The sequence below is a fragment of the Homarus americanus genome, unplaced genomic scaffold (assembly GCF_018991925.1).
Source record: "Homarus americanus isolate GMGI-L3 unplaced genomic scaffold, GMGI_Hamer_2.0 scaffold28, whole genome shotgun sequence".
Lineage (NCBI taxonomy): Eukaryota > Metazoa > Arthropoda > Malacostraca > Decapoda > Nephropidae > Homarus > Homarus americanus.
The window spans coordinates 6,549,462-6,576,815 of record NW_024742238.1 but is presented as its reverse complement, the minus strand read 5'-3'; the positions used below and the strand labels follow the sequence as shown (position 1 = coordinate 6,576,815).

The 27,354-nt window shown below is 35.3% G+C and overlaps 1 protein-coding gene across 6 annotated transcripts; it reads left to right on the top strand.

Moving 5' to 3' along the window:
- The first annotated feature begins 335 nt into the window (after positions 1-335).
- Positions 336-24,626, top strand: LOC121876598 (F-box/LRR-repeat protein 6-like). 6 transcript variants are annotated; one of them, XM_042381811.1, is made up of 12 exons: positions 336-613; positions 5,027-5,110; positions 5,292-5,468; positions 6,724-8,189; positions 12,374-12,537; positions 12,876-13,048; positions 14,576-14,716; positions 17,181-17,348; positions 18,226-18,362; positions 20,336-20,563; positions 21,657-21,895; positions 22,927-24,626. In XM_042381811.1, exons 4-11 carry the CDS (start codon positions 7,108-7,110, stop codon positions 21,868-21,870), a joined length of 2,307 nt encoding a protein of 768 aa, XP_042237745.1. In that variant the 5' UTR covers positions 336-613; positions 5,027-5,110; positions 5,292-5,468; positions 6,724-7,107; the 3' UTR covers positions 21,871-21,895; positions 22,927-24,626. The 6 variants fall into 6 exon arrangements, with proteins under 6 accessions (XP_042237745.1, XP_042237746.1, XP_042237742.1 ...); XM_042381812.1 differs by lacking the exon at positions 5,292-5,468 and adding an exon at positions 2,627-2,755; XM_042381814.1 differs by lacking the exon at positions 336-613 and adding an exon at positions 3,562-3,614.
- Positions 24,627-27,354: the final 2,728 nt, after the last annotated feature.

The following is a 27,354-nucleotide window of genomic DNA, read 5'->3' as shown; positions in this document are numbered from 1 at the left end:
ATTCTAAATTTCTAGAGTTTGAATTTCACACTGGCTTAATGTAATGCAAATTAAATGAAAAGTTCCTAATATGCAGACGACGTCCCACCACTCCACAACGAAGAGAGCTCCGTCTGTTTCCACCCTGCCTTGTCTTTCACGTATAAGCAGAATATAATTAATATCCTTTATATAGTTTAATGTATAAAAATAAAAGGTAAATATATATATTTAATAATATATTTCCTGATCACATCGAAAACAAAATGTCAGAATCAATATAACGGAACCCTTTTACTTAAAACAGACGGGCCAACAAAATGTCGGACTGCACGGGAAGGCTATTTTACCGATTATAGTTTACAGTTTCAAAGTTTCGGTGGAAATATACCTGCTATCGCGATTATATTAATTTAATGTGTAGCTTAAGGTGCTTTTTATAACTGAAACAGTAGTAAAAATGGACGAAAACACAAATTAAAAGAGACAAGTTTGTTCGTTCGTGCGACCATAAACAATAAACAAACCCTGAGGGCAGATTGTTATAGTAGGACGCTCACCGTTGCTGACTCTTCAATATTTCCCTTTTTTCACAAGAACCAGGAGGAGTTCTCTCATGAATCGTCAAACTGAGGTAAGTCAGTGTTCAGGGAATCCTATTGTGTATTGTGTGTAATGTCAGTCGTTTGAGATAGTGAGAAAAAGATGACTTTCTCAGAAACTCTCACCCAGGTCTGACCAAACGTCGCGTTCAGAGCTCTGCCAGCGATCCTGGGAAGAGACATCAAACTGACATTTCCAAACTAGCCTCTTTTAGCGACAGCGATGCTTACTACAACTAGAATTACTTAATTATCGCAAGTAAAGTGATCATTGGTTAATTGTAGTGGCTATATCATGTTGAAAGAAGTTAGTAGTGAAATTTGGACCAAGCGAGGAGGAAGAACGAGCTTTTTCATATTTATCTGTATTTACCGTATTGATGTGTAGTGTTTAGGTGTCAAGACAGGTGTTTTGCTGTTCTATATATATAATGTTGGTATATTACTGCTGTATAAGACAGAGTTTCCTGCTGTTGTGTCTGCAAGAAGTAATTGTACTGTGTGTGGGTGCATTTATAGTATTGAATGAAGGTGAAACAAACAGACATTGATGAATTTTGTTATATTATCAATATATAGAAGAGGCAAAGGCAAAAAAAATATTTTTGTGTGTATCACAATTATGAAAATAGTGGATAAAATACTAATTATTGCTATGTACATTGGTGTATTGTAATATAAGTAAACGTGCATAAATATGGGCTTTAGCTATGGTACATGGCCATTGGAAAACTAGCTTTTAGCTGTTGAACTATAGACAAAGATCTCGAAGGTAGTACATTACTGTTTGCCTATAATTCATCTAATGACCACCCAAACTAATGGTGGCCAAGACAAGGGAAGGAGGCCAGTGGTCTGTTCTTGATAGCCTTGTCCAGTGTTGTTTTGAAGCCCAGTGGGCCAGTACTGTTCTTGTTTCCACAACATGAGCTGATAGACTGTTCCAAAGGTCTACTACCCTGTGTGTTAAGAAGTTTTTCCATATATTTATCTTATACTGTACCTGATATGACACCTTGGTGAGCTTCAAGTTGTGTCTTCTCGAATTGGTGATTTGTGACATCATAAAACATTGTCCCAGGTTTATGTTTACCTTCTCTTTCAAGAATTTGGATGTCTCTTGACTCAGTGAGATCCACCATACTGTCTTGTGATTACTTGTAAGAAAGAATAGACTTACCTCACCAGTATTGAACCAATATCTTCAGATCTTAAAGACTTCACACTTTGACTCTTGCTGTAGTTAGATTTTTAAACTTATGCAAGAGACTTGACCGTCACATAGGCATGAACTACTATTTCATCTAGATGGCTAGATAACCACTTTTTGGTAAATACATGATTGCTAATGATCATGGAATCTTGGGATATATCATTAATTGTTTTAAGCTGCATGCAACATGAACCAACCAAACCTAACCTAAGTAAACATGCAGTAACTTATACAAAAAATTAGGCAAGATCATTAAATCAAGTTAGATTTATTTGGTTTAAGTTTTTGCAGTCATAAATAGTTTATAACAGCTAGATATTGAGATCAGAACAACTCTGTAACAAATCTCTGCATCTGTTACAGCTTTCAAAGTTCACCAAATGCTCTTGTTTAAGCTACTGTTTGTATGAAATATTATTTTTTCACAATACTGATCAGATGAACACCCTTTGTGGTCTCTACTTTATAATATTTTTTGTGCTACCAGTACTACTCACAGGATGAGTATGGGGTGTACAGTAAACTAGATGCTGTCCGTGGCAAAAATTTATTTTTCAATAAACACACGTGCGTGCAATAATTCCTACAGTCCTTTTCACATTCAATACAGTTTGCCAGAAAGAAGAAAAAATCACACAGTCACTGTACATAGTATTTATTCATTCTGTTATAAAATATGTGTTCTGCCATGGTCCATGGTACTTATTACTTTCTGGATGTTCATACTTCACACTTCTATTATGTTCTTTATTTCATCCATTCATTTGCTTTTTAGGCTTCTCCCCCTCCTCCTACTATTCATCTCATTATCTGTAATTCTTCACTCCTCCAGGAAGCTGTCTTCTGATGGGATTGCCACAACAGAAAATCCTCCAGCTCGCCCTATTACTAAGCTACATGCAGTACTGCCTTTGCCCTTTCTGTTCTGGTAACCCCTCCCCAGTTCTCCTCTTTTTGCAAGGTACCTTTCCACCTTTCCTGTCATTGATGTCAACAATTACTCTTTATGCAATACACCAGCTACATTGCCCAATACTGTACATTCTCTTTATTATCATCTTCTCCTGCATCCATCTCAAATGTCCATGCAAGCTCACATTCTTTCCCTTTATAATACTTACCAGCACCGCAATCACCCTTCTTTGGAACTTAGTTGGTCTGTGTATTTCAGGAAGATTTCAAATATAATATTGGTCCTATGGAGAATTTTTTTGTATTGTTCTCCTTGAAGATCATATAATCTATGGTCCTGATTTAGTAATTGTGATTAGAGATATTCCGAGAATATTCCTCTCTTTTGCTAGTTATGCCCAAAAGCCAGGCAACTTTCAAAATACATTTGGCATGATCAGAAAATAGGATATTGTATACTGTAATTTCTTCCTCCATTTATGCTAGCCAATGTGTTTTATTATTAATTTTGGGTATATTGTGCTCTACCAATCATTCCTTCTTTCTTGTTACACTGTCTCCATATTATGGCTGGCATGGTGCAAAATTAACTCTAAGGGAATTAGGTCTGAAGGAATTTAAGGCTGCCCACTGAGCATGCTCAATGCCAAACATATCCACCGATTAGAATCCAGAGCACTAATCTGACTGCTATCTGATGCTACAAAAAGCTAATTATCAAAGCTCCTCTAAAGATATAGGGAAATCAACAGTTGTAGTTGTTATCATTCAGTAATAATGTAATTTTTCCTGCAGTTATTGGTTTGATTTGATTTGTTTACATTTAAATCTGGCCTTCCCAATTCTAGGGCTAATGTTAGGCTGGGGTGGCTAATCTTGACTGTCACTACTCTCTCATGCATGTACAGGTATAGTATTTCAGTCCCTTTTTTGTGAGGTATGGGGCTGATCAACTAGAGTCAGGTCTTGATCATAGGATATGAGCATAGGATAGACCTTTCTTGTTGGGAGCAGATTTGCTAGCTAAATTACCAAACCTATTTCCTTTGGGGAATTGTCATACTAACATTTGATTTGCCAAGGTTATTCAATCATGAACCTTTATTAAGATGGTAGTTAACTCAGATGGGTTTAGGCCGGACAGTGTAGTTAATTTTTGGTAGAGAATTACCAAAAGTCATGTGAAGTATACAGTACCTCCTATGAATAGTTTTACATGATACGTACTGGCATGATAAGCAGCTCCAAAACCTTTTTGCACTCACAGAGAATGTGAGTGAGCTTATGTACTGGACTAGAAAACATATCCTACCGGGTATATTATTCAAATGCTTAGGATGCGGCACTTATGGTTAACTTTAAGTAAATGAATTATGGTTAATGCTTCATTGCAATTTTACATTTGAAATAGGTTTTACATAATGCTGGTCAATAACACTAATTTCCAGTTTGTTTGAATTCTGGCTTTGGACATTTTGAAGAAAACTGGCAGACTGTACTTCAGCAGGTTCAGGGATGGGTTAGTGAGTTTTGGTGATGACAAGAGTACTAGCTTTTATGGGCACTTTTAATGGTAGTGGCTCTTCTGAGGTGTTTAGGGGCTTTTCTGGTTTGTGTTGTCTTTCATACTCCAGGAGACAAAGAATAATGTTTCTAAATCTGTATGTTTGAATATGTAAGGGAATTCAAAATCCTTGTCACAGTTCATGATGTCTGTTGGGGGAACTCACAGTGGACAGTTTTTGGTTTCAAGTTCACTGTTAATCTGTTTCATAAACTGTAAGTTGTAGTTGGAACTACTGTATGATTCCTAAGCTTCTTAAGTGATATAACAGGGTCTGAATGGAAATAAACCTGCTCATTATTATGTAGAAGGCTCTTTGGATATTTTTCTCTGAATATCAGATACACTGTATGAGTCATTCAATACTGTATGTTCATCTGGTAAATCTGCTAATAATGCTGCATGAGATCCAGTGGCAGTGAACTCTTACACACCTCTTGTTGCAGCATAACTTTCATGAGAAATTCTGCACAATAATGTGATATGTATGTAAGTTTTCTTTAGTAACGACCTTCGGAATTATGTAGAAGAAATTAAGTACTGTACTGTACCTGATAGTGTAGTTTTCAATACCAGAAATGTATGAATGCTGTAAATGTGAAGTCAGAAGATACTGTAAGTACAGGGGGGGGGGGTGCATCAGCAAAGGGAATGTTGCAGCAGGTAGGGTTAAGGGTTCAAGAATGATTAGACAATGCAAATCAAATGTAAACTTGCCAACATACTGAAGGACAACCTCCAGCTTTTCTCCCGTAGCTGTCATGCATCCAGAAGCCAGCTCACGTTAGGATCCTCCATCATTGAGGTTACCACTCAAGCATAATGAACCCATGGGAGAAGGTCGGTAACAAACTTACTGTATGAAGATAAACCTTGTGAATTGACAAACAAGAACTAATATTGGTCTTACTTACATGATAATATTTCTTGTGAACTATTCTTGATGTAGTAAATAAGCAATCAGGAGAGCTGTTCTGATACACCCATTCTTGATAGCATTGAACATAGAACTGAATTTCAGAATGGTGCATTGATTAGAAGTCAAAGATGAGAGACAGTAGTCTTGGCACAAAGTGTGCTGTCTGGGTGACTCATGTATCTGAAGCCAGTCCTACATAAGGAGATGGACTCAAGTGCTTCACACATTAATGCAACATGTAGCCCACTAGGAAAGGCAATTGATACCTGTACTGATACAGTAAGTTAAAAACTAACCTTGCGTACTTCCCAAATTACTGTCATATTAATGTAATCCTTCCCTCTCTAAGGTGTGGATATAAAGTTCTGGTCAATGACCGTCCCTGTTTTACTGAGCTGAATTATTTGCCTGACACAAATAATTTGGACGATGCTGTGACAATAAATTCATGTGTCTATACATTGCAAATTATTTGTGGCAGTTAACTGCACAAATTATTCTGAAGATAAACAAAAGTTTATTAAAAATTTAATTGCAGAAGAAGGACCTAAGCAACATATTCTAGCCACCCACCAGGATGGAACTATCTCTGAGTATACTGTACTGTACAGTGTTATCAAAAAATGTATGAAATAAATCTAAAAATTCTTATCAAATGCCTCTAAATTGTCATGGCTAACTGCACTTAAAAAAATTCTAAAAGGCAGCAATATTCTTAACTCTCAGAAAGCACAACCAACCTTTAAAAAAGAAAAAAAATCCAGTTTCACTAAATGTGAAACACCTCCCAAGTTCATATTACCTACAGTATTGAAAAACTGTACAGTATTATGAGCTCCTTGGCTTATGGGAGTATGCTAGAAAGATCACAACAATACTGTACCTGCACTGTGGTGGGGTGATCTCACGGGTCACTTCCCCCCTCTCCTATCAAGCCATATTATAGCATTTCGTACTTCATTCCTTTGCCCTTTATATTACTGCTGTTGGTGGTACAGCTGTAAAAAGTTTGCCTCACAGCACTGCTGCTGTGGGTTGAAATCCTCAGGTCGGATGTGAGAACGGTGTACAGTACATAAGCCGTATGACCCTACCAAACATTGCAGGTTTTCTCCTGGATACTCTGGTATTGCCACTATAGTGATGCATTAACTTGAACAAATATTATAGGTTATTGGATTTCAGCAGAATTTTGTACATAAACCATCTTTTAATGTACGTGTATACCGGTATTAAGAATTTTAATACTGTAATGTATTTGAGTTCTACCCATGTTTGCCAAATTGGATACAGGAAAATTAATGCATTTGATTTGACAGATTTAGGTAAATAAGTTTCATACAATATTTTGTGGTACAGTACTGTTTCACTTAATGCCTTTATTTTTTCTTCTTCTGAACCATTTGTGTTAAAATGCAGAGTAATGTTGAAATATTAGGCCGTAGCTTAATATGGTGTGTGCATTTTGGAAGTGATTTTGAATAATTATGTTGTTTATTTCTTGATTTGTAATTGTAACTTTTTTCTTTTTCAGATTATTTTACTGAGGATGCTTCATCACAGCAGTAACATAAAGTGACAGAGAAGGCGCAACACCCTTGTGGAAGTTTGCCAGCTAGTGTCTTCTGTCTAACTCACAATGCTTCTTCTGCTTCCACTATTACTACCAGAATACAGGCGATATGGTCTGGTGTAGACCATTGCTGTTCTGGTCTTGTACCACTGGGTTTCAGATGTTTAGTTCCACTCCTTAGGAGTATGAGGATTTACTGGTGATTTGTGGGCTTGCAGACATTAATTAGTTTAATTTTAACCTGAGCCATATTAGTTGGGCTTTGCAGAAATTTTTTTGAAGGGAAAGAAGTGGCAGTTGCCATTATATTTTTTTTTGTGATCATCTTCCGAAACACAAACTAAAATGCCTACAGAGAGCCTTGGATTAGATTCTAGAATGGCAGCGATGGACATGGACCCTAAAGGCTTTAGTCCCATGTCAGGACCAGATGATAATATGAGCTCACCCCCTAGTGTATTAACAACAGCTTCTGCTGGATCAACACCCTCTTCCATCCCATCCGCTGGGTCCACACCGTCATCCATTCCATCGGCGGGATCAACTCCATACCAGTATAATACTCAAGAAGATGTTGGGATGAAACCCATCACCCCATCGTCAGACCACCAGCCTATCACTCCAATGACGCCGGACCAGCCCATAACCCCTGATCAGCCCATCACCCCTGATCAATCCGTTCCATCTGATCAGCCCATTACACCGGACCAGCAACCCCCACGAAGTCCAGCAGTATATATGGACAGTTTGAAAGATGGAATGTATGTGGAGAAAATGGACATGAGTGTCAGTGCAACAAACAGACACTCACATCCCAGTGGAAGCAGAGACAGTGAACGACGTGATGATTGTTCTTGTATTCTTTGTGAGGACCACAGAAGACATGCAAATGATCCACATCCAGAAAATGATTGTGATTATATGCTTGACGGAAGTGCAAAGGATCGATACAGTGGTGAAATAAAAGTAAAGACAAAAAGAAACAAAGACCCAAACGCAGAGCGCAAACCCCGTAAACGTAAACAGTCGGGAAAAATGCACTACCAAAGTGAAATATCTCAAGATTCAGAAGTGACTGGTATAAGAATGAAGATTAAAATGACCCTCCCTCCACTTAAAGACAACAGTTCACGTGCAGTTGCAGATGTACCCATGGGAAACCGAACTTTTAGTGTCAATTCTAGTCTAAGTGAAAAGGGGTCTGGAAAGAGAAAAAATTATCATGGCAGTGACAATGATAATTACAAATTAGGGGAAGGAAGAAAACGGAGAAGAGCTTCTGGTACAGAATTTGAGTGGGGTCCAGTATTAAGTGAAGTGAATGGTGAACCTCAGTCACCTTGGGCGTGGAAACTACCCCCATTAGTTTTGTTCAAAATTCTGGACTTGGTCACTCAAAATGTGGGAACAATTCCATTTCTTCTGAGGTGAGTATATCTATTATCTATGCTTTGTAATGATATACAGTACTGTAGCTTTAAAAAGCTTTCCTTGTGCAATCCTTCCTTATTTAGCTACCAATTATTATACTGTACTGTAATTATTAACTATGAAGTCTATTTTCACAGATCTATTACAGACTTTTTGTTTCCAACCCATTTTTTTTGTCGTTAGTTGTTCGATGCATAGAATCTAACTTCCTTTAAACCTAAATACAATATGGTATGTCATTCATTGACTGGCTGTATGTATCTTGTGGAGACTTCCCTTGACCAAAATTTCCTTGACTTCATTCTTGCATCCATGCAACCATCCCTCACCCATTACACTTCTGTGAGTCCATACTATGACATTTGTTGTGAAATTTAAAACAGCAGTATGGTTAGACAAAATGGTTGTTGATTTTCAGAATTTACCAATTTTTAAAAACTGATAAGTGTATGGGAACCAGAATTCTAACCTACTGTTGTCGTTACTTAACTTTACTAGTGTTATATGATAATTTGTATGTTAACATGATACTGTATACAAAAGTGTAAAAATTTACTTTGGGAATAAGATACGTAATTTTGTTCTTAATTTTTTTGATCTGAGTAAAGTGATTAGTACAGTAGTTCCTTAGTTATTCTGGGTTAACCTTCCTTATCAGAGGATTTTCTGTATGGAAGGGAGGAAACCTTCATTTCTGATATAGATTTGGTAGAGTCAATGTATATTGAGGGTCAGAGGTCAGCATTTAGAAATTCAATTTAGTTGATATTGTGGGTGTTCAGACAGTCAAGGTATATGATAGCTATATTCTTCATGCAGATTTAGGTATACAGTAGCCATATTGGGAAAGTAGTGCAAAGAGTTGTACAAAAACATTGATCAAAAGTAATTTCCTCTGCACCGTGGGAAGTCATCACTAGACTTCATTAATGGTTCTCATATTTTAAGGAAAGTACCAGTGTCTCACTGGACATGAAAGGTCTGTAAATAGCTGCAAAAGTAATTAATGCTGAATTGGATGTTGGGATTGCTGTGTCAAACTTCCACTTCATTTCATTTGTTTATGATAGAAGTTTGGAAGAACTTTTTTGTATGAAATCCATAACTTTTGTCAGTTCAGGACTTTGATTTGGTTGTCGGTACTGTACCACGTACTGTAGGCATTCTCCTCCAGGAAAGTTGTTATTCCAGCAATATGCTCTTTTAAATTTTTACATCAGCATTAACACTTAAGACACACTAATGGATTTTCATCTATCTCTTTTCAAGAGAAATCTACTGATTCAAGTGAAATCCATTTACTATTTCATCCTCTTTTATTTTTGTGAGGTTGTTTTCCAAACCAAGCAGAAGGTGGTAGCTAGCATAATTCATACTTTTTTATATGTGCCAGTAAATCTTTCACCTCTTCTCTCTTGTCAGATCAAGAATTTTGTAGTTGGATAAAGTGAAATTATTTCTCATGGTTAAGGACTGTCTTGGTAACTGAAAACATTATCACAAAAATTTCAGAGTAGGCTTGTCAGTTAATAGAGAGCAGGGGAGTGTTAAAAGTAATAGTGAAATAGGTTCTTCACATGGAGCAAGTGCCCATACTGACACCAAGAAACACTAGAGCCCCTGATTCACAGTATGACCTCTCTTAATTCAGTTCCAGAGGATTTATTCTTACGTTTGTACAACAGATCTTAAGTGAAAATTTTCAATAATTAGGTTTTGTTATTTTTTATCCCTTAAAAATTTTTACAGAAAAAAATGGAAATTAGCAGTTCTGTTTGTTTTGTGTTTACTTAGAAATTTCATAATTCTTTCCTTTTATTAGTTCTTTAGTACGAAGTGCAGAAGAGCGTATATTATGCCATTATCATAATTGTTTACGATTTTATAGTTCTATGTTGCAATAAAATACCCTGTACACCAATATTTATTGGCATTATTAACTCGGGAAGCCTCCTGAAATCTGTGCCACTATGACCCGTATTTGAGGAAATGCTGTACTGTATTGGTTAGGTTTCACCCTTAAGCAATGTGTTATCATTTATCATAGTGACACAATTGTGATTCAACTTTACCCAAATTTCACAGCTGGTTGGTTTAAGCTTCAAATAGGCAATGTACTGGTTGTCCCTGGTTTACACATTTAACCCTTTGGCTATGAATGATTTCCCTAAGCTGAATAAAATCGTCTGGTCGTAGCCGGAAAAAAATGACAGTGGGAACCGCATTGAAAGGGTTAATTTGTTTCTGAAAATATGTTTGTAAACCAGATCAGTAAGTCTCATTGAAACATTGATATAGATAATTAATTTGGTCCTATAGTTACACAAATGAAAACCACTGTACAGTATTTTAAATATAAACTAACTGTATTAATACAGTACAGTGGTCCCTCGGTTAACGAACAAAATTCGTTCCACAGTCGTTTGTTAACCGAAAATTTCATTAACCTAATCTATTATTTCAATGGGATATTGGGTAATTGGTTCCAACTCACAGAAAAAGTACTTACAAAGTACTGTATACCAGTAATAGAATTAACAAAACATTAAATATAAACTAAATACAGTACTGTACTGTACTGTATGGTATACTGTATAATAATAAATAAAAACAATATAATACTGTATTTTAACTTACTTTGAGGTGTGTATGTCGTATTCCCGGCAGCTTTGTTTACATAACAAACAGCTGATTGTAGAGGCAGTCGATGATGACATGTCATATTCTTTACAGAGTGCTTTGGTTCTAATGCCTTCTTCGTGTTTCATAATAATTTCTGCTCTATATATTTTCAATATGTTAACTAAATTTCAGAATGACCAATAATTTTAATGTAAAAATGCAAAAATATTCAAGTGACCAACAAACTGGATGTTCTCTCCACTGTAAACAAAGTTAAACTGAGAAGCGTTGTTGGGTGATTCATTCAGCTGATTGGCACCCAAAAACTGTTCCCTGTACTGTATATATTATTAATATGTTAACTAAATGACCAATAATTTTAATATAAAGAATGCAGAAATATTCAAGAGATCAACTTTTTTGATATTTACTCCACTGGAAACGAATGTAAACATAGAACCGATTACTGTATTGGCGAACTGGCCGATCAGCTGATGCGCACAACAAAACGTGTTTGTCGTAAGGATTTCGTTAATCGAAGTTTTGTTCGTTAATTGAACTGAAAATCCTTATGGGAGCTGATTCGTTAACCGAAATTTCGTTAATTGAACCGTTCGTTAACCGAGGGACCACAGTACCAGTATACAAATATTAATACAAATTAATACTGTACGGTATATACTGTATTATAGATATTAAGAATAAAGCACAGTAAAATAAGTAAAAAATGCTTACAACACTATACAAAATGTGTTTGGTGCCACTCAAACAAAGCAGATGCATTTTGGGGGGATGCTTATGTGCAAAAGTGATGCTCAGTACGGCCACACAGTGATTGTTTTCCTACATTTAAGTGTCCAAATTTCTCTTTTTCTCAATTGGTAGTTGTATTTTTGAAAAACTATGGATGTATGAGCATGACCAATGTTTAAAAGACTGAAACATAAGTTATAAATACAGTACAGTATAATGTTCGTATGCTGGGTATTCAGAATCCGAGCATTGTCTGCGCTTTCAAAATTAATAAAGAAAGTTTTGTTATTATACCATAAAAAAAAAAATTTTTTTGGACAACTTTGAATTAAGGTCAAGATGGGGCATTGACAAATGATACCCTGTGTTGGTAAACCCTGCTGCTATATGGCATCACAAATATTGTGACCAAGTCCCAGGTTGCTGATCTGACTTTCTGCCTCATTTACACAAAATTGCAGGGTCTCAATTGTTTCACTTACTATTGACAACACAACATACATACAGTACAGTATATTGTTTCTCACTTTTGATCTTTTTTTCATTTTTTTATTTTATTATTATTATTATTATTATTATTATTATTATTATTATTATTATTATTATTATTATTATTATTATATTTTCGCCCCCCAGGCCTTGATGTGGGTCAGTGACTTGTGCCCGGGTGGGCTAATCCCCGTTAAAAAAAAAAAAAAAAAAAGTTTTTTAAAATTACCTAAAGTTAAACAATACAGTTTGGACATTACTTTTGAGATAATTGCATTCATTTTTCTTGTTAAAGTTATTCATTGGATTCCCACAGAACATCAAGAGTGTGCAGATTATGGCGAAGTGTTTCTATAGACAAGAGGCTGTGGCACACTGCTGACCTAGCTACTGGACGTATCAAACCCCGATACCGTAATGAAAAGAAGCTGTTGTGGCTTCTTGAGCACAGACTCAGTGATGTGCGTGACCTTACCCTAGGTAGGATGATAATACATTTTATGTTTAAAATGCAACTTTTCTGTGTTTTTAATATTTTTGGGGAATTTTAAGATAATTATAATTTGTGACTTTATGTACTGTGTGTGTGTGTGCAGTACAATACAAGGTGACTTGCATAATACCTCACTAGGTCTTCAAGGTTAAAATCTAGAGAGCTCAAGGACAATTGGGATCAATTCATGATGTAGTTTTGTTTTGGAATTTGTTCCTTATAAAGTTGCATTGTTAATATTTTCTTGCTACCTTGAGCTCTTTACATATTTGATATAATATGTATATAATAGAACATCTCATATTTGACTTTGAGATCTTTTCAGCTGGGTGGAATGAGGCTGTGACACCACATCTCTTGACAAAGCTGGTGCAGTTGTGCCCAAATCTGACTGGCCTAAACCTCTCGTACTGCCATAAAATCCATTCAGAGAACCTTCACACCCACCTTGCTACTTGCCACAAACTGCAACGCCTTGACCTTACTAATGTTATGGAGGTAAGTAATTGGCATCGAGATGTAAACGAAACATTGAATAATTTTTAGGCGAGAAAATTATCAGTGCTATTTTTGTATTTTTTCAAATACAGGTACATGTTTTTTTTTTACAATTTCTTGATATGTATTGACAGGGAATGGATGAGTCTGTTATGATACAGGTAATGAATACTCCTAATATTTGTAATATGAAGCATTGTTTTGTGATTTTTTGTCCGCCTTAGATGACTTTCGTATTATCCCACCAAGTCTAGGAGTTTAAAAGCCTTGAAAATATTTAGACTATGGAAGCAGAGACTAATCCATTGATTAGTTATACCTTTCCACTGAAGCTCATGCTCTTAAAAGAGGGTCTTAGAAATAGGGGGAAAAAAATCTATCCCAGAGAAGTAACAGTTGGTATACAAGAGTCTTTGTGAACACCTTGTATTTGTTGTTTACTAAATTTTACAGTTATCAAGATATTCATCTTTCAGTTTTCTATTTTTCTAGGTAAATTTATGCTCCCAGCCTTCATTAATGTAGTTAATGATGATCCAGGAGTCTGATATACAGTACTGTATAAGCAAAGACTCCCTGAATCTGCCTCTGACTGGACTGCATGAGGAATCTGAACTTCTCCTTGGATCCAGACCCTAAGTCCATTGTGCAACAAAAATTTCTAAGGCCCGAATGCACATGCTTGATTCATTTGAACAAACCAATAATGATGAGTGTGGTAGTGTGTGAGGGGAAGGAGGGAAAGTCCCCTTAGTAGCAGAGTGGCTGAGAGATACTGAGCATCTCATTAGCTGAATCATCTGGGCATCAGGGCTCCAGTCCCTCTCAGTAGGTGTGTGTTTGGTCCATCGTGCATTTATGATGTGTGAATTCTCACTTGCTTTTTGTCATACAGTACAGTACAGGACAGCTTGTAGTGTATTAAGTATACTGTTAGTGAATGGAAGTCAACAGAAGCACGTTAGTGCCACCACTTTAAAGAAATTAAGAGATCCTAGAGAAACTGGAATAAGATGTTAATGTGGTGATGTTGATGGAGGAGTACTGTGTGTGTCATGCAAGTCAGGTGAGGACCCAAATGAGGGATTTTTGTTATTTTTAATTATAATGTATATATACTTTTAGGGTAATAATTATGTCCACTGTATAATTTTAGGGTAAAACTAACTTGATTTATAGGTGTGTTTCTCCAATTTGAACTCTTCATTTATGTGAACGACTCAGGGTGAATGAATCTGGAGCTGAGGGGCTTAAATGTTGAGTAATATATAATCTCTTAACTGGATATCCCTTAAATGGAAGTCTATAATAGGCAGATTTGAGAGCCAGCAGATTGTTCTTGCTGTTTCTTCATTTTTGGTTACGTGTTAAAAAAAATTTGGTCCTCTACACTGATAATGTTGAATATCTTATATTTTGATGATCAACTTTGAGTGATGATAAGAAGATATCTTGCAGTACCTTCTTGTAAGTCATAATTAAAGTGTTATGATAATCTCTGACTGCTCATTTTTCTGTTGTCAACAGTCTCATAAGCCAACTCCTCGATGTGCTGTGGGTCAACAAACTTTGTCAGACTTAGCATCAACAATGAAAGATAGACTGACTCATCTCACGTTGGCCAACAATACTCTGTCCAATATGCCATCACTAATTAAGTCATTATCAGTGAGTATTTTATATTATTGTAACAGGTGAGAAACATTTACATTTATTAATTTGCAAAGTACTGTATTTGCTATTGAGGGCAGAATTATTTTTATAACTACAAATCTCTTATATGGTGCAGTGTATTATTATTCGCTTCATATACATACTGTATAGATTTACAAGAGAACTCATGGATGCTCTAGAGCCTTAACAGTGTATATTCATAGATATGTTCAACACTATTTGCAAGTACCTGTACTGTATTGCAATATAATTTTTAATTTATATTTTTTTAGACTCGTATATCTGTCAAATCATTTGTTAACGGTCTCAGTCCTGATTCAATGAATTTTCCCAGTTTCCATTGCATAATATGTAAAAGAAGAGAGTGAAGTACTGTACAGGAATCCCTCGTTTAGTGCACTTTCATTAAGTGCTTTTTGTTTTACAGGTACAGTATCACTGTTTCATTTTTTTTCCAGTTAGCACGCTTAGTTGCCACATATTTTTTTTTTGTGTGGTTTTGTATCAGAAAATGTTCAAGGTACTCTTCAACATGGCTGTGCATTTGTGAGTTGTGCCACATGCCCAGGTTATATAGTGGTTACTTCGTGGTACAGGTACCACTGTTCTGTGCGGATACAAATACAGTAAACAACACTACATCCAGACACCTTGGCTCTTGGATATGTCCGGATAATAGAATGATTCCCAGGTGTGGTGGAAGGAGGGAGTTATGTTCTCAGCATTAGCCAAAATCCTTCTTTTGACAATGGTTCTCGAATGTTTTAAGTTTTAGTGCACAAACTAATAGCATTGTGATGACTAAATAATGTAAATTTTATTGATTGAATCATCATTCCCGCCTTAACTTAGTCCAGATTGGGATCCATATCAATCCCTTCCTGGATCACTTGGTTAACAAGGGTGAGGTAACATGTTAGCCTCTTCCTTGTCGGCTGGGTCTTCAGGAACACATTAACCGTACTAAATGAGGGATAATTGTTCTAGAAATGGAAATAAAAAACTTTAAAACTTACATTCTATCTCAATTTATGTTGTGTTAAACAAATTGAATCAGGACCTTGACATTCGCTAAATGTTTAATATTTACTTAACTTTCTACCCTAAGCTTGTAATGTACTGTACTGTACAGTACAGTAATTAAAAAATACTATCGATACAAAATTCTATTGAGATAGTATGATAACGAATGAAGGATTTTGACAACCCTACTGAGACAACGGTAATCGCAGTGTTCATTCTGAAACTCATCGACACTCCCCCCCCCCCCAGTGCAGATAGTTTTTCGAATGACTGTACATCATTGTCATTGACATAATCATATATTTCAACTACAAACACACACTCATGTCACTACTACAGGTATACCTCACTATATATTACCTTGTTATATGTCTTTTGCATACGTGTTGTTGATGAATTGAGAACAAAATTATATTTTCCCCCTAAAATTTGAGCATTTTATATGATGCCCGAACACAACAGCTTTAGAACACTAAACAGCCATCTAAGTAATCCCTCCACTACAGTCACATCATGCTTGAGTAAGTAAAACACACTTATATTTCCTCCAAGCACATTTTATTAATACTGTAAACTATTAATGTTTGTCATTAATTACTATGTTCAGTACAAATCCACTAGATATTGAGATACTGTGTATTTAAAAATAAATATACTGTATACAATACATATTGGTAACTGGAGTTTTTGGTTCATTTTAGACACATAGTGTACAACTGCACTGGGCTTACATAAGGTAACACACACTAATAGTCCCTGTATCTATACCAGTGGAACATACAATAACTCGTAACTAACCAATGAAATTATCTGCTGCAAGGAGCTGTATAAACAGAAGAAGAAAGCTGTCCAGTAGTCTTTGGGCTAAATTTTTTAATATTTAACCTTGGATGAAGAGGCAGGCAATCCTGCCACTTTGTCTCAACATCTACACCACTCCCTAACTCAGCTGGCCTCTATACACAATTTCTGCAACCAATTCGGGTATTTTTTATATCTAGATATTTTCAAGATTGCCTGTCGGATGTTTAGCGAGGTATACCTGCACTCTTTTGACATACTCTGAGGCTTTTAAGGCTCAATTATTGATTTTAACATCTTCTGTGTGATTTATCTCCCCATCTTACCTTCTACTCTGTAACCATAAATTACTTTTACCAGTTGTCAATTATATGCCCAAGCCAAAGCAGCGCATGAATAATTTCTATCACATTCATAGATAAATAAAGGTGACCAAGAATTGGTCAAAAGCTATTCATACTTTGTATTTTTTCTTTTAGGTCATTTATACAGGGGGGGGGGGGGTATTTGCTCTTTAAGTGATTACTATTGTGGCATAATATATTTAAGTGTAGTTCTTATATTATGATGTTATTGTACTTGATATGTCAGGGGATGCTTGTATGAATGAAAAATACTTATATAATCCATACAGGAAAACTGCCACAATCTCCAAACATTGGACCTGTCAAATGTGATGACTGTTGGCCGTGATTGTGTGTTGATCAACATTGAAAGGTTACAAACAGGATGCACAAAGTTGAAGAATCTTAGACTTACAAACTCTCTTGTTAGACTTAATCAGAACTCACTGCAAGAACAGGTATGTATCTTAACAACAAATTAATAATTTTATGAAATATTAAAAGACAAAATATTTTTTATACAATTATATACTTAGAGGCTCCACTAATGACATTTAAATACTACTTAAGAGACTCCATCTTTTGAATGCAAGGACAGAGTATTTGATAATATGTGATTGATTTAAAAAACTTATACAAACATCAAATACAGTTGAGAGGAATACTGCTTTAAGTGCCTGTTTAGAAATGATGATAGAATTTAATGTACATTTTTTATAGTTTGCCATGCAAGAGTAACACATGTTCATGGATTGTAAACTTATGGCTTCCTCAGAATTTTTTTTTTACTTCTCTAAAAGACTTTGTTCCAATCATCAGTAGACAGAATTAATTTTTCATATATGCTGCATCTGGATCATATTAGTGATAATTTTGTCCATTGATATCCCACGATGTGTTTCCATACTGCAAGTAAACTATTTCCACCTTATATGCATCAGTCTGAAGGTTTAAAGAGCCTGTCAAAGTGATGTGTGCTCACACAAACACTGATATACACTTATGTATTCGTTTAATTGAAGTACAGCACAAGAAATACAATAGGAAACAAAAAGGGTATGGCAGTGTTGACGAGTGAGAATAAACATTGAATGCCAAGTGAGTTAAATAACTATGTAAAGGGTGTGAAGTGCTTTATTCACTAGTTCATTAAAAAAAATATATATATTTTAGTTAAGTATACTGTAGTTGTATTAACGTTGTCTTCTTTAATGTAGGAAATGTTCCACTAGATAAAAGAGATTGTCTTGAAATATTTCATAGGTTAGTGATATCTTTGTGCTTACATTGATGTCCCTATCTGTTGGTAAACTAACAAACATTTTATTCATTCAGGCATCATCACCAGGGTTTCCAGAGTTAGAAGAGCTCAGTTTGGCTGTTATTGGTAACCTCAGTGTTGGTATGAATGATGGTGAATTGGAGCGGGTCCTCAAGAACTCTCATAAACTACGCCTGCTGGATGTTAGAGGGTAAGTTGTGCTGTATTTCAGTAATACTGTAACTAGGTGTAGTTAATAGCATCTAAAGGACTGTGCATTACGCAACCATTTGGATAATGTAAAAAGGCAGCTTAGATGTGATGAATCTAATTAAGTAAGATGTAATTATAGGTATATAGTTGTGAGTTTAAGAATGAATGAAACAATCTTGTGAAGGAAGCAAATCAGGACCTTACCATCAGTTGAAATCTCCATTCATGACTATGGGCCATTGTTGCCAGATTTCATAATAATATATACAGCTCTTCCCCGACTTACGACGGGGCTAGGGACCCAAATCCAGGTCGTAAGTCGAAAATGCTTAAATAATAAATAGAAAATCTAAAATGGGTGTCTCTTTTTCTTCCCAGCACCACAAAACTCTCACCTTCAAGCTTGCCAGCCATTTTAAAGTGAATTACAAATTTTTTTTTTTGTCAGTACACTGACGTTGGGACTCGAAAATACGTAATTTGAAAAAATTTTGGTACGACTGAGGCAGGTCGTAAGTGCGGGTGGTTGTAAGTCGAGTAGGTCGTAAGTGGGGGAGGCGCTGTATACAAGATAAGATCGAAGATACTGGTGGTCTCTCCTACTATCTTAAACTTAACAGTGTCCATTCGGTCAATATATTTTCTCCAGTCTTCATATCTTATCTCCTTTATTTGTTTTGTTTTCTTCATTTCTTGTCTTATTTTTTCTGCTTTTCAATTTGTGTTTGTTTGTACAACCCTTTTCTCTTCATAGTCTTGCTTGTCACTGTAGTTGGTGAGGGTTTCTTTTATATGATAACCAGACTAAAAAAATGTGGCTACAGCAGTGGCGTACCGTGGTTGCACTGATGAGGCATGCAGAACACCCACAGATATCAGTTATCAAATCAAATATCAAGTAGGATATGGCCTAAATTGGCCTTTCTCTAAATAAGGGTTGTCAAGCTTTTATAAACACCTAATTTCTTAAATTATATCAGTAGCATCTGACAAAGTATCTATTATAAATCATTAAATAATGGGTGCAAAAATACTTACGGCAAAAGAATATTAATCTTTCAGTGTGATCTACAGTAATTTAGAAATAAAGTAGTTAAAAAAGTGACAAGGCATCATGTACAATGCTGGCCCTCTGTAATGTTGCCAATGATCTTACTGCTGAACATTTAAATAATTTGAAAATATTTTTATTTATATGATCCGATTATTATTTCAAGTAAAACAGAAAACTGAATAATTTTCCCAAGTGAAAAACTATAATTGAAAGCGGACTCTAGGGTTATTTAGAAATATTAAAAATAATAATGTGGACCAGTTTTGTCCAGCTGACGGAGAGCCGCCGCCGGTCTACATAGCCTCTCGACAAGTGAATGCAGTTTTCGAATTGTATGCATTTGTACCCATTATATTTACAGAAACCTTTTTAAATAGCCACTCTTATGGAACAACAACTCTTAGACAATATAATATCACCGTATAATATAAGACTTCATGCTTATTAAGGGAAAAAGTATTAAATTTGTCTAAAACAGCTCAAATTCCTTATGCTCCAACACAATAAAGTTCATTTAAGCATGTTATTGATAGGATGGTTATGTCTATATGTATGTCCATTGAGGGCATGCGGCTTATCCTTCTGCATGTATTGAGGGACGCTGAATCACCTCGACTTTCCTGGGTGAAAACTGTGAAGACTCTAAAATTAAATCTGTATTATTGAAGATACCATTTAAAGATATATTTTACTTTCTACTAGGCATGCAATGCATACCTTGTATTCATTAAGAATATGCCAGTGGGCTACAGAATTTTTTATTTACAGTTAATAGACATAAACTTGGAAAGAACAAGCTACCAGGAACATGGTTATAGCATAGTTAATCACTTGTAGCAATAAGTGAAGAACAAAACATTTCCTGTAAGTCATTGCTTCCAACCAAGGGCTGCTTTTAATTAGTTTTCTTTCTACAGGTGCATGAACATCACAGATTCATCACTGGTGCGCATTCCACCATGGGATTTGGAGCATCTGTTTTTGGCAGGTTCAACCTCCCCCAAGAGTTACTCAGATCGGCTTGAGTTGGTGGTACGCAAGTGGCAACACTCTTTGGTAGAACTAGATCTGTCCTGGACTGCAAATGCTGATAGTATTGATGCTGCTCTTATGGCTATATCAGAAGAAGCAGACAATAAACTCAGGTTAGTGAACAATAACTTGAATCTAGATTTTGTCAGAACTGTTTGGCAGGGTTATATTTTGGTTTATATCTTCAAACTCTCTCTTCATTCCCTGTCATTCAATCATTTATACTACTGTAATGGATGTGCTGTGGTGCTCCCCTTCCACAACAAGACCCCAAATATCTATTTGGTTTACCTTTCTTGCTTTATAGAAGCAAGTATCTTCCAACAACTATATATCCTTCCCAAAACAATTTAATCCATGCTCTCTGTTTATGTATTCATTGCTGTTCCCTGGATATCCATCTCTTATAACTTCTAATGCATCTATTACATTGTCCATCCATCTCATTTTGGGTTTTCCCTCTTTTTCTCTCTCTTAAGCCATTGTCCTCTGAATTACACACTTTTTTTCAATCTTTCGCTTTCTTCTTTCTCAGTACAGTACAGTACTGTATGTCTATACAGTAAAGTAATTGTCAACTAAAAATCTACTTTACAAAATAATCTATTGTATGAAAATTTTGTGCATTCAAGATTCCTGTTCTGTGGTTGCCGATGCAATCCTTCTAAATTCCTGGTGCTTTATTTACTGGGTTTGAATCCTTCAGTCACAGGAGTTGTAGTTCCTGCCTGACATGCCCTATACTCTTTATTTACAGAAGCCCCTTGGTCCCAAGGTTTTTGGTTAGCAGATACTTTGCTGTACCACTTAAGCAAACCCTGATCTTCTGTCTGCATAACCAAATTTTTCATTTTATGTTTCTTCATTATTCAGTAATTGTATTTTTTATTCTCTACATCCTTTTCAACCATACACATTGCTCACAAGCAGTTATTATGTCAGGTCATATGTGCCCCATGCAGAGTCTATGATAATAATATCAGTTTACCACATTAGGTTTAGGCTTCTTTCCATAAGCAGCATACTCAGGCCTCAATAATTCTATATCTTATGCATTTTGAGAAATGTATTCAAAATAAATACAGTAGATAGCCAAAGCCTTCTTTTATGGAACCAGAATATGACAAAATGTTCCAGTGAGCCATCATATGACTTTGAGTGAGGACCTTAATATTTTCATTTTGCTTGCACTGTATACATTGACAGGTACCTGAACATGTGTGGGTCCTCAGTGACATTCAAACCTATTCGACAAGTATTAGCGAGGTGCAGTCATCTAGAGAACCTCAACCTCACCTCCTGCCGGGCCCTGCCTCGGGGAGTAAAACGATTCCATGAGGCACCTCAACTGGTCACTCTTCGAACAGACATTGCAAATGGCAAATTTGATGAGACCCCAGACGATGATGATGATGATTAGGCCATATTAGGTCCTGCCATAAGAGGTTAGTTCTACAATTTCAGATTGTTTATTTTAATCACTGATATTGTTCCATATTGCTTTGCAGGTACAGGGTATTAGTCTTTAAGTTTCAGACTTGTGGAAGTACTGCTGTGGGCGAAGCAAATGAGTGGTCAGAAAGGACAACCTCCCTGCAGCCCCCTTGGTCTCATTAATGGTTTACTTAGGCAACACACCATTTCTCTTTGATTTGACCAACATCACCCTTCTCAGTATCTTACCTCCTTATTCTTAAGAATTCTAATGCATTTTTACTCAGTTAACCATATTAGTGGTACTGTACTAACCCTGTTTCTCAAGTAGGTATCACAGCTAATCTGTCCAGACAAATTCTTTTTAATATTGATTATAAAGTTGCTGTATAGGTAGTGTATCAGTAATTATCTTTCAAGCTTGGGACCAGAATGTGAGTGGTCAGAAATGATGTTAAATGTAAGGATTTTCCCCAAATGAAGCCATAATGCATCCATTTTTAAATAATTGTTAATTAAAAGTCAAATCAGCTTCACTGTAAAACTTCAGTACTATACCTGCTCCTTTTTGGCCTTCAAATCACAGATAGTGGTTATTTGAATTATCTATTCTTGCACAAGTATGTTTGCATTCTCACCTGCATCCAGTGGCCACAATGTTTCTACTTTCATGTTTTTTGTCAGTGTAACTTTTCTTTTGAGTAGACAATCCTGGAGATAATAAGGCATTTATTGATCATTTTTAGCCAGTAAAAGTGGGGCAATGCAATGGAACACTAATATTGTACAGTACTAAGCTAGTTTAACCACAACAGACTATTGTATCAGATTGAAATATTTTTATGGCTTGAGTTTGAAGATATAGGTATGGATAATTGAGCCACTATCTGACTTTGCGGTGGGAAAATCTCTTTTCTTGACAGATTCATGTATGAGGAAGTTTGTGTATCACAAAATGGTAGGAATTGATATATAAATTTTAAAAGGGAAAATTTCAGAGAATTTTTATTGTTCATTTTACAATTTTTTTTCTTGCTTTCAGAGCCAAATTCGAACCGACCAGCTCATGTGCCCAGTACAAAGCAAATATATTTTGCCCCCAACAAGTGACTGTGAGGAAACTCCTGTGTACAAGGAAAATCCTACATGTCTGGTGAATGTAATTTGGCCTCACAAATTGGATTATGCAGTTGGGGTCATTTCAATATTTTCATGAAGTTAGCCTCAAAATATGGTAACGTATATTGTTTTTGTAAATGTTTACAGACTGTTAAGGGTGGGTGGGAGGTGTTATATTTAGAATGTGCATAAGCTCCCAGGATGTAGGCCCCTATTCTGCAGATTGCCTCAGGGTAAGCACTACTCTTCTGATGTCCTCAAAACATACTAGGTTGTCTGTGTCCCATATAATTTATCCCTGTTGAGTACTGACACTTGCTGTTGTTCTTGAAGAAGTTTCAGGTACTCTACAGGCGATAAACAAAGTTAAATTGTACCAATGTTTTGTGTGTATTGTTGTGACATCGTGAGTGCAGTGTTTCCTCTGAATGCATTTTCTAAATTGGCTTGTAGTTACTCTTGTTAAGTCTGTGTTCATTGTCCTACCACCAGGTCCTCCAGAGGTAATATTATTCCAAGATTAATATTATCCTGCCAGTGTTAATTTTATTTTGCCAGTGTTTTTATATTCCCAACAGGAGTCACTATTGTCTTGGAAATATCTTATTTTTCTGCCGTCTGCATTGTCCTGCTAGAACTAATGTTATTTCCGTGGAGTCCTTATTATTCCAGTGGAATAATTTAAATTAATATCATTATAAAGATAATAAGAAAGTCCCATTGTGTCAGTATGATCTTCCTGGGTTGAATATTGCCAAAAGTAATACTACTAGGTCAATGCTGATGATATTTAGCAAATATGAATATTAGCCTGATGGTTTCCAGGGAACCATCTGGTGTTGATAGTGTCCTGCCTTGAATTTTTGTGGGTTATTTCGTTTTTGTAAGACTATTGTCATTGACTTGATGGTAGTTAGGAAACAAAGTAGTGCCTCTTGAAGGCTCAATCATTGTAATTATGATGAATGATAATTACCCATGGTCAAACAGGTTCTTATCCATTCCATATATAGCAATATGTAATGGTATCTAGCATGGCAGGAACTGTGGTGATCATAATTATAGTGTTTGAAGCCAGAAATAGTGTGGATTTTGTTTCTTGACTTTACACAAGTTAAAAGTTTGTAAAGTTTATCCATTTTCTTTTTTACATAGTAATGTCCAGTGCCGTTCCAGAGCAGATGTATAATTTTTAAACTGACAGATTTTTCTATCTGAAAAAGCATATCCAATTTTTCATTCTTGAAAGACATGATGAAGGCCTGTAATGTACATTTAAGAGTGATAAATTTCTGTTATGTTGCAATGTTTGATATACAGTATATTGTACAGATTATTGAAATTACATTTTCAAAATGACATGGAACATGACTGAGAAAATATATATGTGCAGCTTAATGAGTCATACCATAAGCTGATCTTGAGCATCTCCATTTATATAGTGAATTACAGGCATCCATTCTGATGTCTTCTTCAGCTGTAGACTAATGCAGAGTTATAAAACCATTAGGTAATCTTCGAGATATTTTGTATGTGTGCATTTTTCTTTCTCCAAAAATAGTGAAGCAGTTATCTTTGTTATTACCAATTTTTGGAACTGGAACTAATAAATTTAAAGAATTTTGGAGTAAATATTATTTTGATTAAAGAATTAAATTTTTTAGTTGAATTTGATTTTTATAATGTTAATGTTTTATGTATACTGTAATACCTTTCTCTAACATTTTAAATGACATTGCAAGGATTATGGTAATTAGCAAAGATTATGATGATTCATACCAATTTGAAAATATTTCATCTTTTGGGGAATTGAAAAGTCTTTTGAAGTCACTTGGTCATTGGATTTTTCATTTTATTATGTTCCCATGACCACTATATCTTCTTGGGATTTAGAAATATTAATATGGGATGTGATGTCAGTTAAACTTCTAAGATGAATTCATACTTTGCACAATACCATCTTTACGTCCTTTTTTTAAGGACATACGTAAAATGTTGTGCCTTTCCTGTGTCCATGACGAGCACATATTTTTAAGAGTCCAAATTCTTTGGTAACCCTTGTGTGCATTTAGAAATTAACTGTCAGGTCTTGGTAGCACAAATTGTCTTCCAGTTCCATCAGATGAAGTTTTGAATCGAGTAACTCTAAACTTCTATAAGTGGCAACATAAGAATTTGGACCATGAATTTCATAAAGTAATGGTTGCATAATTTTTTTCACCTGAGACCTGTATCAGATACTTTTAACAAATAGATTGGTAAATCTTACACAATTGAAGTTCCATTTAATATTTGTGAAGTTTTGTGTGTACAAGTGTTATGAATTCATCTTTTCTAGCATTTTTTCTCACATGGGATAGGCCTGTTAAGTGGGACTGGAATCTAGAACCATAGGATTTTATTTAAACATTTTCAGAACCTTACATAAACTGTGCTTGGAATATCTGTTCATATGACGTGCAAAACACTTTAATAAGAATTTTATCAATTTTATTTTATTTATTTATTTTTTAACTGTTTTAGTGTTAATACAGTATTTAGTTGAATTTTGAAAATTCATGAAGATGGTTTGTTATATGAGAGTACAGTATCATAGGAAAAAAAAGGTGGGAATACATACCAAAACAGACTTACATACCAGCAATGACAGATTTAGAAGCTCAGAATGGTGTACATCCTGCAGATTCTGAGGATACAGTAGAAACATATTTATACACTAGTTTATTGTTTGTGGAAATATGCCTATTAAAGAGGGATATGTAAACTGCATAAAGCATTAAAACAACAGGTGAGGGAGGGCAAAGGTGTGTTGGTACAGTAACCCTGTGAGTTTATCCTCAGAGTCCTCATGGTGTCCATTTTTAAGATCTGGAAGAGTTACAGTCATTCATATATAAGAGCTGGATCGGTGTTAGGTTTATTATAGCATGTGTATTATCCTCACATTTGTAAAGGTATTTGTTTTAAAATATTTTACTCTTGCAAGATAGTCAAATTGTTTTTGTTCTTTTTTATGGGGGTCTGTAGTTGAAAGTAAAATTACACAATATGTATTAATCATATTGATTTTGAAATGTATACTGTAATTGCAAAATTATAGATGAATTTTTCAACACACATTTTAACCTCACCAACTACATCCATTTTCTCTATTTGGAGAGATGTGTTGGCAGAACAACCATGGTACATACTGCTTTGCTGAATTTATTATTTCCTAAATCATTGTACTGTATGTGAAGAGTATCATCCAAAGGAAGATTTGATTGATTTTTAGGGCACCTCAAATACTTTAATATTGATAACATTATCATTAGAGAATATAGTAATGGTAATGAAAAAGAAATAAAAGAAATTTAACTGTGAGGAAAACATTCTTGCAAGTACAGAGACTTTCTTTCATAACTAAATGACATGCATAAACCAACCCAACTTCTTATTGTAACTGGGTTGTAATACAGTAATCCCTCACCAACCTTTGGCGTTATGTTCTAGAGTTCCTCTGTGGTGGGTAAGGGCTGTGTCTAATAGGAAATAAGGGGGAAGTGACCCCCAGAGCGACATACTGTACATAAATCCTATGATGTACAATCCTCAAAAAAAGTATCGTTACTTTCCCATCTTTACAATTTGAAACGCTGGACAAAATTCTTTGATTTAATTTCCAGTGTTTCATTATATGTTGATATGTCTGATTGACAGTATTCTTATATACTGTACTCAGCATATGTATTTATAAAAATTTTGCAGGAATAAAACTTAATTTACTGGTGATTTTGAAATTCTAGCAGTTCTCTGCATGGAAATGTCACCAGAAAATTTTATACATATGCTGTAGAAGATAAAGTTATTGTATACCAGTAGGTGTGGTCGACTCCACCAACTGTTCCTAATCTAGTGGACTAGCACTGCTCACAAAACCACAAACCACATTGACCCTATGGGTAATGATACTTTTGGGAGACTGTACAGAGCAAGGTTTAAATTATGTACAGGTTGTATGCTATACTGTACTTAGAAAATGCACTACAGTATTTTACAGTTTAAAAATGCCATTCCATACACTGTGCAACTATTGACCCAAAAAATTATATAAAGAAATATAATGAAAAAGTTCCCCATGGCCTGATACCGATGCTCTCCCTAGAAACGCTGCTCCCCATAGCACTGTAAATATCTACATTAAAATTTCATACATTATAAGGTTTTCATATGCAAATGTATATATGAACAATATATATACAACTTATTTTATTTTTGACTAGATCATATGCGTAGGGCAGAGAATATACAAAAACGAGCTAAACCTACAAAGTACAGCTCACAGTCAAAATAAGGAAAGATTGTTTGCTAT

Bases quoted from the DNA above. Each gene is read 5' to 3' on its own strand.
- LOC121876598 (XM_042381810.1), top strand. From the start codon at position 7,108: ATGCCTACAGAGAGCCTTGGATTAGATTCTAGAATGGCAGCGATGGAC. The intron at 8,190-12,373 runs GTGAGTATATCT...GGATTCCCACAG, and splicing joins ACAATTCCATTTCTTCTGAG to AACATCAAGAGTGTGCAGAT. The intron at 14,717-17,180 runs GTGAGTATTTTA...TAATCCATACAG, and splicing joins CACTAATTAAGTCATTATCA to GAAAACTGCCACAATCTCCA.